Raw genomic sequence first — 15,852 nt, forward strand, 5'->3', positions numbered from 1 at the left:
AGAGGATCAGCAGCTCAGCAGGGGCGGGGCCAGAGAAAACGTGACACTGCGCGAGCTGGGCGGGATCTGGCAGCTGGGCGGGGCCCGATGTCACGTGACGCCGCGCGGGTTGCGTAGGCGGGGGCGGGAAGCGGCCCGTGGGCTGCGTGGCTTGTAGCTGTCTGAGGCGCTGAGGGACGCCGTGTTGTAGAGCCTCCTGCCTTTCTAGGACTTTCTAGGACCCGGCAGGCGAGTGCCTTGAAATAGATGAGAGACATTTTAACTTAGGAAATCTTGTGAGGAAGCAAGGGGTAGGCAGGTTTGAGGTAACTGAGTTACCAACTCCTAGGAAGGAGTGCCCGCAGGCTTTTAGGAAGTGTGTCGCAATAACCTGTATGTCTTTTATAGTGAATAGTGGTAGCTCATGCGTAATTAGTGCTTACTGCTGTACAGAGTACTTTTTAAAAACATCTCTTTTTCTCCTCAAAACACCCTAAGCAGTGGGCACTACTTCTGTCTCCATTTCGTATTTGAAAAACGGAGTTTGAGAGGCTTGCCTAGGTGGCAGGGTTTATGAATCGGGCTCAGTGTCCCGGACTGGGTTCCTGCCTATTTTCAGCCAACACTTTACCCAGCCACGGAGGTTGGAGGAACTTGCCCCTCCCTGTTAGCGTTACCCACTTTCCCCTGAAAGGAGAGTTGGACTTGGGGAAGAGCCTTTTTTGCTAAGATGGAATCAACTGATCTGCTCTGTAACGAGTCGTTTTGTAACTGGTCGAGTATTAACTGCCTTAGTATTAGCTACTGTTTCCCATTAAAAAATTGAGTTATAAATGAACTAAAATAAAATGCACAGATCCTATTATCAGTTCCATCAAATTAAGATAATTGAATATAACTACTACCTCCAAAGAGATGCAGAAAACATCCATCTACTTTTTTTAAGAAATAAATGAATAACTGACGCATTGAATGCTTAGTTAAAATTTAGGACAGGTATCTTCAGCATTTTTTTCAGAAGAAGAGATTTTTTTTTAAAGTCTTTTTTTTTTTTTCCTGAAGAAAGACAATCTGCTTTTTGCTTATAATTATTTTACAAAGAAGTAATTTAATATTTCAGATTGGTTGAAAGACACCTGTGTTATGTGAGAGAAGTTGTGTCTCAAAAATGCACTATTAATGGAAGTGTTTCCAAAGATATTACTGAAATTGTCATATAAATGATTGTGAGATAGATAAGCGATATATCTTTTAAAAATGTTAGTAGACTTAGGTAGGCCCTAAGCTACTTAGACCCTGTCTCAATATAAAAAATAAAAAGGTCTAGGGATCTGGTTCAGTGGTTAAGCTTCCCTAAGTTCCCTGAATGCCAAAACAAAACAAAACAAAAAACCTTGCGGTAACTATCAAAATCTTCACTTAGTCATTTTCATTCTACCCATGTTTACCTACTGATAGCCATCAATTAATGGTCATTCAGATGGGAAGCTACCTCCATGCTTCCTTTTTAAGAACTGTGCTGGTAAATTTGGAGAAGAGAATTATAGTGGTTTTTGGATCACAGTGCTTTTCCTGGGACTCTGGACGACAACTCCCTCATCTTTCCCGTTTTTGAAGACTAGATTATCTCTTGTGCTTTCCATTTTGATTTCATTAATCCATTTCCAAGTTTCTCATTTGGCAGATGAAGAAATGGGCCTAATAAATGATTTAAATGTCAAGTGACATGTATAGGGTTATACAATAGACAGTAGAAGAGCAAAAGCAGAATAGATAGTGAACATGGTTTAGATAAGATGAAGTTGAGGTGATTGTGGGATATCGAGGTAAAGAATTCATAGACAATTGGATATATGAATTGAGCTCTGAAAAGAGATCTACACTAAAAATACAGAAGTGAGTCTTTGTGGATATATTTAACAGTGTGAATTATGGAGTGTAAGTTTCTCTTCAAAAAATAAGATCAAAGGTGTTACAGTCTGTTTAGTTATATTAAGTCATTTGTTACCTGCCTACAACATGCAAGGTACTGTTGTAAACATAGTGAGGAGATGTTAAAAATTATATAATTTTTGCTTTCTAGAGGATTGTAACCATGAAGGAGACATACATGATATTATTTTAAAGCATATGTTGATAAATCCTAGAAGTATAGTTAAGGTGATGCGATTGCAAGGAGGAAGGGGAGACTCATTGTTTGGGAAGATTTGGAGCTTAAAGGTTGTGGGTTTAGAGCGTTTTTCTTTTGTTGTTGTTTTGTACTAGGGATTGAACCCAAGGGCACTTAATCATTGAAACATTTTCTCAGCTCTTCCCCCTTTTAAAAAATATTTCAGACAGGATCTTACTGAGTTGCTTAGATCCTTGATAAATTGCTAGGGCTGGCTTTGAAGCAATCCTCCTGCCTCAGCCTTTGGAGCCCCTGGGATTACAAGTGTGCACCACTGAGCCTGGCCAGAGCTGGTTTTTAAAGGAATGGCAGAATTTCAAGAGATAGATGGTGGTTATTCTAGATAGTAAATATCTTTGGGCAAAAAACTTAGAAGAAATGTAGTTCTTATTTTGGGAATTACTTAAATTTGGATCCCTTGGATCATGCATTAGAGACTTCATTCTCAGCCTGTAGTACTATGGGAAGTCGTAAAACTTTAGGAGGTGAGGCCCACAGGGAGGTCTTCAGGTCACTGAGGGCATGCCCTTGAAGGGGATTGTGGGACCCTGGTCTCTTCCTTGCCTTTGATTCCTGGTGGTATGATGAGCACCTTTGCTCTGCCGCACAACTCCTGCCATGAAGAGTTGACTCCCAACTCCCAGCATAGCAATGAATCCACAAGATCATAGACCGGAAGCTCCAAAACTGAGCCAAAATAACCTTTTTCTTTTTTTGTTTATCTCAGTATTTGTTATAGGAACTGAAAGCTAGAACAGTAATAGAGACCAACATATTCTAAGGGCATGTATATGTTCTAAGGGCATAGTGTTTGAGAAGGTATATAGATTGAGAAAAAGTAGGTAGGGCTAAGTTAATAATACTTTGTAAATTCCTTAAGTGAGTATTTCAAATTTAAGATTCTCACCTTGGTATGTTATTAAGCTTTTCATATTTTCTTAATATTTGTTTGGCAAATACAATGAAAGCTTGGAATCTAGTCAGCGTACAAAGGAACAATGTTATTTTTTCCTCTCAATTAGGTAGTTATATAGAGGTGTACTGTATTCATGATGATATATACTCTTATCACTAGATTATAAAATGTCACATGTGTCTAACTGGTGATTTCAGTTTCATTTTAGTATTCGATCTTAAAGGATTATATGCCCTTTAATTTTGCTTGTTTTCAGTGGTGAAGAAATAAAATATTCACAAAATGCAGATTTTCCAGAAAGGACTTTGAATTGAAGAACGCTCTTAATATTTGACAAGTAAGTTTTTTTAATGTGTTAAATTTGGCTGATAAGTGAAAGTTTCCTAGTTTTTATTTCTTCAGAAGTCTGCTTTAATGGGAGGAGATCATGTACAAGGGCAAGGGTTATGTTTTTGGCCGGCAACCAGGTACCCATAGCTATGTTGACCTCTGAATGAAATTGGATTGGTACTGTTAGGTCAGTTAAGTGTAAGAAGTCCCCTGGAAGTCAATTTTGTAGGTGGTATTATTTTTCCTAAGGTGGTATTGGAATAGTGATCAACTGTAGAGGTAGAGATGAATAAGTAGTTATTGAAAGAAATGAAAGCTGTCTTTTTGAGAATTATTATCTTAGCTTGCCATGTAGATTTCTTTCCTGTTGGAATTATGTTTTTGTCTAACTAACTATGGACATTCATTTTCATTTTCAAAACTTTGAGATCAAATCAGTAATTTTTCACTTAACATTTTATGTAAAGTCAGAGATTGCAAACTTAGATGCTTACAGAGGTCAGATAGGCATGCAAAATAATAATGATAACATTTCTTGAGCCCTATGTGCCAAGTAGTTTTCTAGATTATATGTATCATGTGCATTATCTTTCTTAATCTTCATAACAACTCTCTAACGTATATAGTATTATTTGTATCAGATTTAAAAAATAGGGAAGAGGGCAGAAAAGAAAAGGTTTAGGACACATTGTGAGTAGATAAGTGTATTAGCACTGAGACCCAGAATTTGAAATTACTGAAGCAGGCCAAATGGCCACTATGGTAAACTGAAGAAAGCATGCCCCATATTAAGGGCATACACTGCATGAAGAAATGGTAATGTAGTATTGCACATCTTTCAGTTTTTTTTAATTGCAGACAGAAATCTGGATTTTTAAAAATGAGATGTTGGAATTAATTAGAAAAACAAAAGACACTTAAGTCAAACAAACTGTGTCTACAGATTGCATTCAGTACATGTTTATAAAATAGGGATGTTAGTATCTACTCCTAAGTTTGATGTAAGAATCAAATTGGAGCATTTTATATACAACATTTAGCTCAGTGCCATGCACATAGTGCTAAGTATATGTTAGCTCTTTTTAGTAGGATAAACATTTTTTCTAGTCATCAAAATTCCTCTTCAGTATCATTTATTGTCATTTTTATCTTAAGAAATTGTAAAAATAATATATGAGTGCATGAGTGTGTTGTAAAACCTCAATATGGAAGCAGAGGGAGCAAATGATTGAAGTTGCATTCGTTTTTTTGTTCCCATTCCCAATTGCCTTCCCCTCCCTATATGTAATTAAAAGCCACAAATGCTGTATTTATCTTTCTAGTACTCTGTTCCCTTTTATACATCTTGGAAATCTTCTGAAGTAATTTCAAACAAAGCTACATCATTCTTCTCAAAGGTTGCATGATTTATCCTTTACTATGAATATATCCTAATTTATTAAACTAGGTCTCTGAGTTTAGGTAGTTTTTAGTTATTTGTTGTTATAAAAAAGACTCTGCAAGGAGTATGTATGTTTGGGCTTATTTGTGAATACTTCCCTATGTTGAAATGTTGCATGGAATTTCCGGCTAAAGGAATATTAAGAATTTTCAAAGTTATTGTGCCTTTGTTAAATATATATTTGTAACTTTATAATATTCAATTTTATGAATCTATCTTTATTTACTTTACCATTTCCTTATGATGACACATTTAGGTTATTTCCATTTTCTTGCTACTATAAGTGATCTTGCAATAAATAACCTTTGTGAGTAGGTTATATTTTAAAAATATAAACACTTCAATCTGAGAGGAAGTTTTCAACTAGCAAGTATATCTCCGAGACTTTACTTTCCAAAAACTATTTTAAGAATTATATTTAGTGGCAATATATTATTATAATTTTATTTGGTAATATATAATTTTTAGAAAAAAATAGAGCTTTAATAAAATCATGGCCCTGTCTTTATACTTAGGATTTTTAGAAACTATGTTTTTGTTTCATTTCAGGCATTGTCATCTGTGATGAAGATCATCGTGAAACAGAAGATTGAGTTGGGCCTTGTAACTTTGGACCTGGATTAGAAATTTAGAACAGAGAGTTAAAATTAGTCACTTTTTTGTATTCCAATTTCATATTATTTATTTATTTTAATAAGTAGGTTTAGAGTGAAGAAATTAAAATTCATTGCTATACCAGAGGATGGAATAATATTTGTTCTGGTATTTTTTTTCCTTTTTGTATGAAGAGAAGAGAGTAGATAGCCAAGAGCTATAGCATTCATAATGAAATATACTAAATGCAATTTTATGATGTCAGTTCTTGGCATTATAATCTATGTAGCTGATTTAATTGTGGACATCTGGGTATCTGTCAGGTTTTTCCACAAAGGACAGTATATTTTTGGTATTTTAACATTCAGCTTTATGCTTTTTGGAACACTTGTGGTCCAGTGTTTTAGTTATTCTTGGTTCAAGGCTGATTTAAACAAAGCAGGCCAAGAAATTCAGCATTGCTTTCTTCTACTTCATTGCTTACAAGGAGGAGTTTTTACAAGGTGAATATGTGCTTTTGATCACTAACATTGTTTTCCTTTTACCCAAACAAGCTACCTTTTTTCTATGTAAGTAGTCGGATGTACAAAGGTTCCCTATTTTCAAGGAGCACAAAGGTTACTTGCTCCTCACTGTGGGTGTGCACATGAGTCATTACTGTGCTGTCAGAATTTCCCAGATTCATTTAGCTAATTAAGTTGCTTTTTTGGGTATGTGCTCAGTTTTGTGTTCTGTGTATATTGTAAGCCTGATAGTGCAAATGTAGCTTATCACATGCACCTCTGAGAGAGTACTTCACTTATTTATGCTGATTTAACTAGATGAAAAAAGCTTTACTGTAATAATGCAGTAGCCATGCAGATAGGTAGGTATAGAAATAAAATCAACGTTAAGAATCTTGTTGTTAAAACCTTATTTTATAGTTAAACTAGAATCTAAATAGGGTCTGAGAATTCTGTGATTCTCTATATATTTGATTTTATATGACATTTTTACTATTATCTTAAATGATTTTATTCTGTTAAGACAGAATTTTTCATAAAAGTAAAAAGAAAAATATACCTATTAAAAATAATAATGTATTACTATTATTTTTTGTGGTGCTGGGGATCAAACTCAGGGTGTCATGCATGGTAGGCATTCTGTCATTGAGCCATATTCCTAGCCCTGTACTTTTTTTTTTTACAGTTATATTTTGAATTTGGTCTATTTTAAGATAACATAGAGATTAACTTTTTATTTGTTAAGAGGCAACAAATTCATGGTCATTAGTTGAAAATACTAAAAGAAATCTGGGCTTTTATATTACCAATGATGCCATTACATTACTGTAGAGATTTAGTGTTTTGTAAATATTAGCTTTTATTTAGTCTTTTCAAAGCTAGAGTTATTAGTTATAATATGTAAGAGGAACTAAATACAATGAGAAGTTTTAAAGTCTTAGGAAATCTGAAAAGAATGTACTTTAGTTGTTGATATTGGGAGTTAGTTTTGGCATTGTACAAGATGAAAATGTTTAAAGGAATGTGGTAAAAGTGTTTTTTAAAAGAATTTTACACACACATATACATCTACAACAAATATATATATATTTATTGTAGATGGACACAGTACTTTATTTAGTATTTTTTTTTTTTTTAATGTGGTGCTGAGGATCCAACCCAGCCTAATGGTGCTACACAAGTGCTCTACCATTGAGCTACAACTGTGGCCCGTGAAAGTGCTTTTAAATAAATAGGAGTGTAATAAGTTTTAATGAATATTCTGTATGAGCAATAATGAAAATTATATAGTATCTGAAGGAGGATAAAAATTACTTTGTAGAGAATTTAAAAATATAGTATACATGAGTTTCTTTGTTATTCTCTTAAATTTTCACATTTCCCAATTATTTTCATTGGTGTTTGAACTGATGACTCAAGATGTTGATATTGAAAGTTTGGTCCTTGTCCCTGATGCTGATCAAGGTTTTGAAAAAAAGTAAAAAGTTTTACTGCTTTTCTAGCAAAGGAGAAAGGCAATAGACTCAAGTCACAGAGGCTACCATTCAGACTACTACAGAGGGCTTTATAAAGGGAAGTATAGGCCTATTTTCCAGATATTGTCAGTAAATGTGATGAACGTTTAACTTTGTCCTTAGGAGAGCTATTTTTCCATTCCAGGTCCAGAGTTTCTTTGTTCAGGTTGGCAGTAAACCAAAGGACAGATAACTTAGGCAGGGAAGAGTGTTTTTGTTTTCCCTTCAGTTATGGATAGGAAAGGAGGAAAGGAAAAAAATGTCAGTTTTAAAAGAAGTTTCCAGCGATTGAGCAGCAAGGTTTACATTCAAAACATAAAGTGGGCCCCTGTTGTATGAAAGGGACCTCCTCTGTTAAAATATTGCAAGATATTGTATTATAAATAATTCTCTTATAAAAGAAGGCAAAATTGAGCAGGGTGCTGTGGTGGTGCGACACTTGTAATTTCAGCAGTTGGGAAGGTTGAGAGAGGAGCAGCATAAGTTCAAAGGTAGCCTTAGGAACTTAGTGAGGCCTTTGGCAACGAAGACTGTGTCTCAAAAATAATAATAAAAAAGAACGGGCTCTGTGGCTCAGTGGTTAAGTACTCCAAGTTTCAATTCCTGGTACCCCATCCCGCCAAAGAAAAAGGCAAAATTGCTTTGATGTTCATTGTTTCTTTATCAGCATAGTAATTTTATCATTTTATTTTATACTTGACAGTAAAATGTATTTTGACATATTTTATATATATATATATGTATGTGTATATATATATATATATATATATATATATATATATATATATATATATATATAGAATACAACTTCCCATATATGAACATAGGAAAGTAATGTCTGATTCATTCTACTAATTTTCCTATTCCCAACTCTCCTCCCTTCCCTTCATTCCCCTTTGTCTAATTCAAAGTACTTCTATTTTTCATTACCCCCTATTATTGCAAGTTAGCATCCAAATATTAGAACATTTGTCCTTTGGTTTTTTTGGGATTGGCTTATTTCACTTAGCATGATAGTCTCAAGTTCCATCCATTTACTGGCAAATGCCATAATTTTGTTTCTCTTTATGGCTGAGTAATATTCCATTGTGTATACACTAATTTTCTTTATCCATTCATCTGTTGAAAGCTGCTGTAAACATTGATGTGGCAGCTTTACTATAGTATGCTGATTTTAAGTCCTTTGGGTATACCAAGGAGTGGGATAAATGTGTCAAATGGTAGTTTCATTTCAGTTCTTCTGAGGAATCTCCATTCTACTTTCCAGAGTGGTTGCACCAAATTGCAGTTCTTCCAGCAACATATGAGTGTATCTTTCCCCCCATATTCTCGCCAACATTTATTGTTGCTTTTATTCTTGATAATTGTCATTCTTACTGGAGTAAGATGAAATCTCAGTGTAGTTTTAATTAGCATTTTTCTAATTGCTAGAGATATTGAACATTTTTTTCATATATTTGTTGACCGATCATATTTCATCTTCTGTGAAGTGTCTGTTTAGTTCCTTAGCCCATTTATTGATTGGGTTATTTGGGTTTTTTTCTTTATATATCCTGGAGATTCATGCTCTATCTGAGATACAGGTGGAAAAGATTTCCTCTCATTCTTTAGGCTGTCTCTTCACATTCTTAATTATTTCCTTTGCAGTGAAGAAACTTTTTAGTTTGATACTAGCCCATTTGTTGATTCTTGATTTTACTTCTTATGCTTTAGGAGTCTTGTTAAGGAAGTCGGTTCCTAACCCAACATGATGAAGATTTGGGCTTGCTTCTTCTTCTAGCAGGTGCAGGGTCTCTTGTCTCATGCCTAGGTCCTTGATCCACTTTGAGTTGAGCTTTGTGCAGGATGAGTGATAGGGATTTAATTTCATTTTGCTACATATGGATTTCCAGTTTTCCCAGCACTATTTGTTGAAGAAGCTATCTTTTCTTCAGTGTATGTTTTTGGCGCCTTTGTCTAGTATGAGGTAACTATATTTATATAAGTTTGTCTTTGTGTCTTCTATTCTGTACCATTGGTCTACATGTCTGTTTTGGTGCCAGTACCAAGTACTGTTATTATAGCTCTGTAATATAATCTAAGGGCTGATATTGTGATGCCTTCTGCTTCATTTTTCTTACTAAGGATTATCAGGATAGTAATTTTTGATTAAGTGTCATAAAATTATAGAGGCTCTGGACAGTATGACTATCCTTTTTCTCTGATGGGCATTTAGAATAAGGGTCAGTCTGTTTTTGATTTGCCTTTGCTTCTAGGGTACAGCCTCCAGGGCATTGGTAGCCTGGTGTGGTCTTCCTGACCCCAGATAGTCTGAATGTTTGTCTGTTTCCTTGGCACTATAAGACTACTAGAAACTTTGTTTTTCAAAAGTGTTCTGCTTAACCTTTACTCTCTCTTATGGTTTCAGTGTTTGGCAAATGTCTTGGGGGAAAAACTGAGTTTGAGGTCCCACAGTTCTGTCAGATCTCCAAAATCTCTGCTAATTTGTTTCTTGATAGCCCGTTGCCTAGTCAAAATCCAGAATTTCAGCCTCTTATCCTGAGTAACAATCAGCAAATACCCCCACAAAATGAGTATCTTTGGAAACAGCTTCCCAGTATCTAGTTTCTATAGTAGTCTTGGCAGGACCATTGTTCTTCTCTAATATATTATTATATCCACCTAGAAGTATAGTCCATAATGTGAAGTTCTAAGTATAAAGTAAAATAAAACCTCTATGGTTCACATGGATAATAAAAAGACCTCAAAACACTTGAATCCCATTTATCATGTTCCCAACTTATATATTAATGTTTTTGGCACTTTAATTCCGATTTTAAATCCACTAGATGATATTATTACTGCATTATTAAGTTGTTTTATGAAGTTAAATTTTATTAATTTTGTTAATAAAATTTTTCATTCCTTCTTGACTCTTAACCCTTTTGAAAAATACTGAACTTAAGGGCCCTTCTGAAATTATGACTTCATGATAATTGTTTTCTGCATCCCATATTTCCTCATACTGAGAGTAAGGCTGGAGAGCTCCCTCCCCCTTCTTTGGGGGATGCCAGGACCCTAAGAAGGAGATTGGCTCTTACCCCAGCCTGATTGGCACATGCTAACTAAATTTATGTATGTGTAGCACTTGGCTTTTGTTTCTATGTATTATAACCACTTCTGTGGGACCAGTGGAGTAGCAATCTAGCAGCTTTTCTTCAATTTGATCAAACTATATAAAATTCACTTTTTCTTTATGTCAGTAGGTGACTGAATCAAGCTAGCTGGAGTCCAGGCAATATTCCAGGGCTAGCTGATAAGATCTTGCCCAGATCACTTTTTTTTTTCCTGCCTTTCTGAGGTCTGTCTTTTAGAATTTCATCCATAGAGGGTGTGTTGGTGATATCATCTCTTAATTTTTGATTGCTTGAAAATTGTTGAAAATTCTATAGAATTTTCTGTTGAATTCTAGATAAGTAGTTACTTTCAGTGTATTTTATTCTATTGTCTTTTGGTTTCTATTTTGGCTTTGGAGGAGTTAGATTTCAGTTTTATTGGATTCTTTTGAAAGTATTTTATCTTTTTCCTCTTTGGCAACTCTTAGGTTTTTTTTTTTTCTTCTTCTTTTTTTTGTATTGGGGACTGAACTCAGGGGCACTTATCCACTGAGCCACATCCCGAGCCCTATTTTGTATTTTATTTAAAGACAGGGTCTCACTGAATTGCTTAGCGCCTAAGTTGCTGAGGCTGGCTTTGAACTTGTGATCCTTCTGTTTCAGCCTCCCAAGTACCTGGGATTACAGGTATGCATCATTGTGCCTGACAATTTTTTTATGCTTTAATTATTATATATTTAGGAGAAGATTTCTTTTTATTTCTCACTTGAAACTTGCTGGTCCTGTTGATTCTGTCATTTACTATCTTCCACCATTTCTGCACAATTCATAGCAATTATCTTTTTAACATTTTTTTTTTACTACATTGTTCTCTGTTTCTTATGGGGATCCAGTCAAATTTAAGGCAACCTTTCTTACAGTATGTAAAATGACTCTTACATGTTAGATTTTTAAATTTTAAGTTTTATACTGTATTCTACAGTCTGCATAATTTTTTGAACTTTAAATAACTTCATAAGTGTTCACTTTTGTTGTGGTCAAGATATTATCCCATTCAACCACTGGGAGTTTTAAATTGGATTATTCTAAGTTTTATTTTTAAGAAGCTCTATTTTTTTCAAGTCTGCTGTGTAACTTTTATAGTTTCCTGTTCACTGCAGATATTTTCAGATTTGTCATTTTTAAACATAGCAAGTGTAGTTGTTTAATTTATAATTGTACTATCTGAAGACTTTTTAGGTTTATTACTATGGGCTCTGATTCTACTATTGAGTGCTCATACTGCCTCATTTTTCTGTAGGCCTGGTGTCAATAATCATTTCCTGGTTATAACTTGAAAAAATAATGTGTGGGGCCTTCTCCAAGTCTTTCCTAAAGGCTTTGAGGTTGTTTCTAGGTGATGCCTGGAGGTTCTCTCAAGTGCATTCTATACTTAATTTCATGCCTTGAAGTTCATCGGCCTACATAGGTCATACAGGATTGGGATGCAGATCTGTTCAAGGAAAATCTTGTGTCAGTAATATTTCAGTTAATTTTTAAATAAATGACTTTTATTGAGGTATAATTTTATATACAATAAAATGTACATGTTTAAAACACGGAGTTGCAAATAAAATCTTAAAAATATTGATTCTTCTAATCTGTGGTGTTTTTCTCTTCATTTAGACTTAATTTCTCTTAGTAATGTTTTCTAGTTTTTGTTGTAGAAGTCTTGTACGTATTTTGGTATAATTATCCCTAAGTTTTTTATTTTTGGAGGCTATTATAAATGGTATTTATTTTTAATTTCAATTTCTAGTTGTTTATTGCTGATGAATAGAATTGGTTTTTTTAAAATTTTAATCTGTTTAATGACAACAGAATGCATTACAACTCATATTACACATATAGAGCATAATTTTTCATATCGCTGGTTGTACACAAAGTAGAGTCACATCTTTCATGTCTTCATACATGTAATTCCACCATCTTTCCTATCCCTATACGCCCTCCCTTTCCCTCCCTCCCCTTTTCCCCTTTGCCCTATCTAGAGTTCATTTAATCCTCCTATCTCCACCCCACCCCACATCATATTAAGCATATTATGAATCAGCATCCTTAAATCAGAGAAATTCTTTGGCATTGGCTTTTTGGGATTGACTAATTTCACTTAGTATTATATTTTCCAGCTCCATCCATTGACTTGCAAATGCCATGATTTTATTCTCTTTCATTGCTGAGTATTGTTCCATTGTGTATAAATGCCACATTTTCTTTATCCATTCATGTACGAAGAATACCTAGGTTGGCTCCACAGTTTAGTTATTCTGAATTGTGCTTCTATAAACATTGATGTGCCTGTGTAGTATGCTGTTTTTAAGTCCTTTGGGTATAGACTGAGGAGTGGGATAGTTGGGTCAAATGGTGGTTCCATTCCCAGTTTTTCAAGAATTCTCCATACTTCTTTCCATATTGGCTGCACCAATTTGCAGTTCTCCCAGAAATATATGAATGTGCCTTTTTCCCTACATCCTTGCCAACACTTATTGTTGTTTGTATTCTTAATAGCTGCCATTCTGACTGGAGTAAGATGAAATCTTAGTAGTTTTGATTTGCATTTCTCTAATTGCTAGAGATGTTGAACATTTTTTTCATGTATTTGTTGATTAATTGTATGTCGTCTTCTGAGAAGTGTCTGTTTAGTTTCTTGGCCCATTTATTGATTGGTTTATTTGTGGTTTTTTTTTTTTGGTGTTAAGATTTTAGAGTTCTTTATACATTCTAGAGATTAGTGCTGTATCTGACGTGCAGGTGGTAAGAATTTATTGTCAATTAGTAGGCTGTCTATTCACCTGATTGTTTCTTTTGCTGAGAAGAAGCTTTTTAGTTTGAATCCATCCCATTTATTGATTCTTGATTTTAATTCTTGTGCTATAGAAGTCTTATAAAGGAAGTTGGGGCCTAATCTGACATTATGGAAATTTGGGCCTACTTTTTCCTCTAATAGATGCAATTTCTCTGGTTTATAGAATTGGTTGTTTTTATACTGATCCTTTAGCATATGACTTTGTTAAGGCCACTTATTCTAGTAACTTTTCTATGGACTCCATAGGTTCTTTATGTAGATAATCATATTATTTGTAAATAAAGAAGCCAGATTGTCTTGATTACTGTAGCTTCATAATATATTTTACATTATATACTTTTTCCTCTTTTTAAATAGAATACTTTTTTAAAGCAGTTTTAGGTTCATAGCAAAATAGAGAAAAAAGAAGAGAGTTTCCATATAATCTCTACCCCCACATACTGCACAGGGTCCTTATCAATATTCTGTCACAATAGATGAAATTACATTGACATCTTTATTATCCAAAGTCCATGGTTTACATTGGGGTTTACTCTTTGTGTTGTACATTCTATTAGTTTTGATAAATGTATAATAACATTTTCCTTTCTTTAGAGTATCATACAGAATAGTTTCACTCTCCTAAAAATCACCTGGGCTCTCCCTGTTCATTTTTCCCTCCTTGCTAACCCTGGGCAACCACTGTTTTTTTTTTTTTTTTCTTGGTACTAGGGATTGAACTAGGGTGCTCAACCACTGAGCTGTATCCCCAGCCCTATTTTGTATTTTATTTAGAGACAGGGTCTCACTGAGTGCCTTAGCACCTTGCTTTTGCTGAGGCTGCCTTTGAACTTGCGATCCTCTTGCCTCAGCCTCCCACATTGTTGGGATTACAGGAGTGCGCCACTGTGCCTTTCCTGTCTTGTTGTTTTTTACCTTTCCCAGAATGTCATATAGTTGGAATTATACAGAACATCACCTTTTCACATTTGTTTCTTTTACTTAGCAATATACATTTAAAAAGTTCTTCCTTTTCATGGCTTGATAGCTCATTTCTTTTTAATGCAGAATTCCATTGTCTGGATGTACTATAGTTTGTTTATCCATTCACTGCCTCAAGAACATCTTGGTTACTTCTGAGTTTTGACAATTTGAAAGCCTCTGTAAATATCCGTGTGCAGGAGGATATTTAATCATTTAAACACCAGGAGCAGGGTGGCTGAATTGTATGCTAAGAGTATGTTTAGTTTTGTAAGAAAATGAAAGGAACCACCATTTGACCCAGGTATCCCTCTCCTCTGTCTATACCCAAAGGACTTAAAAACAGCATACTACAGGGACACAGGCACATCAATGTTTATAGAAGCACAATTCACAATAGCTAAACTGTGGAGCCAACCTAGATGCCCTTCAGTAGATGAATGAATAAAAAAAATGTGGCATATATACACAATGGAATAATACTCAGCAATAAAAGAGAATAAAATCATGGAATTTGTAGGTAAATGGATGGAGAAGATAATGCTAAGTGAAGTTAGCCAATCCCAATCCCAAAAAGCCAAATACTGAATGTTTTCTCTGATATAAGGAGGCTGATTCATAGTGGGATAGGGAAGGGTAGCATGGGAGGGATAGACGAACTCTAGATAGGGCAGAGGGGTTGGAGGGGGAGGGAGGAGGCATGGGGTTAGAAATGATGGTGGAATGTGATGGACATTATTATCCAAAGTACAGGTATGAAGACACAGATTCATGTGAATATATATTGTATATAACCAGAGATAAGAAAAATTGTGGCTCTACATGTTTAATAAGAATTATAATGTGTTCTGCTGTCATATATTAATAAAAAATTAATTAAAAAAAGAAAATGCCAAAATATCTTCTAAAGTGACTGTATAATTTCTCACCAGCAAAGGAGATTTTCTATTACTCCATATCGTTATCAGCATTTGTTGTCAGTATTCTGGATTATGACCATTCTAATAGGTGTGTAGTGGTATTTTATTTTGGTTTTAATTTGTATTTTTCTAGTGACATGTGATGTGGAGTATCTTTTCATATACCTACTTGCCACCTCTGTTTTCTTTGGTGAGGTATCTGTTTGAATCTTTTATCCACTTTTTATTGGGTAGTTCTTTTTCTTATTGTTAAGTTTTTTTTTTTAAATTTTTATTGTTGGCTGTTCAAAACATTACATAATTCTTGATATATCATATTTCACACTTTGATTCAAGTGGGTTATGAGCTCCCATTTTTACCCCAAATACAGATTGCAGAATCACATCAGTTACACATCCATTGATTTACATATTGCCATACTAGTGTCTGTTGTGTTCTGCTGCCTTTCCTATCCTCTACTATCCCCCCTCCCCTCCCCTCACCTTGCCTCTTCTCTCTCTGCCCCCTCTACTGACATTCATTTGTCCCCCTTGTATTATTTTTCCCTTTCCCCTCACTTCCTCTTGTATCTACTTTTGTATAAC

At 34.6% G+C, this 15,852-nt stretch overlaps 1 protein-coding gene across 1 annotated transcript in view; it reads left to right on the forward strand.

The window, feature by feature from the left end:
• The first annotated feature begins 3,293 nt into the window (after window positions 1–3,293).
• The window catches only part of Xkr9 (XK related 9), a 29,862-nt gene continuing 17,303 nt past the window's right edge, over window positions 3,294–15,852 (forward strand). Inside the window, exons 1-2 of the mRNA XM_015485860.2 lie at window positions 3,294–3,402; window positions 5,386–5,933. Coding sequence (XP_015341346.1) covers window positions 5,662–5,933 — 272 coding nt within the window. The 5' untranslated portion in view covers window positions 3,294–3,402; window positions 5,386–5,661. The remainder of the gene's footprint in view (window positions 3,403–5,385; window positions 5,934–15,852) is intronic.

The sequence above is a fragment of the Marmota marmota genome, unplaced genomic scaffold, assembly GCF_001458135.2.
Source record: "Marmota marmota marmota unplaced genomic scaffold, marMar, whole genome shotgun sequence".
Lineage (NCBI taxonomy): Eukaryota > Metazoa > Chordata > Mammalia > Rodentia > Sciuridae > Marmota > Marmota marmota.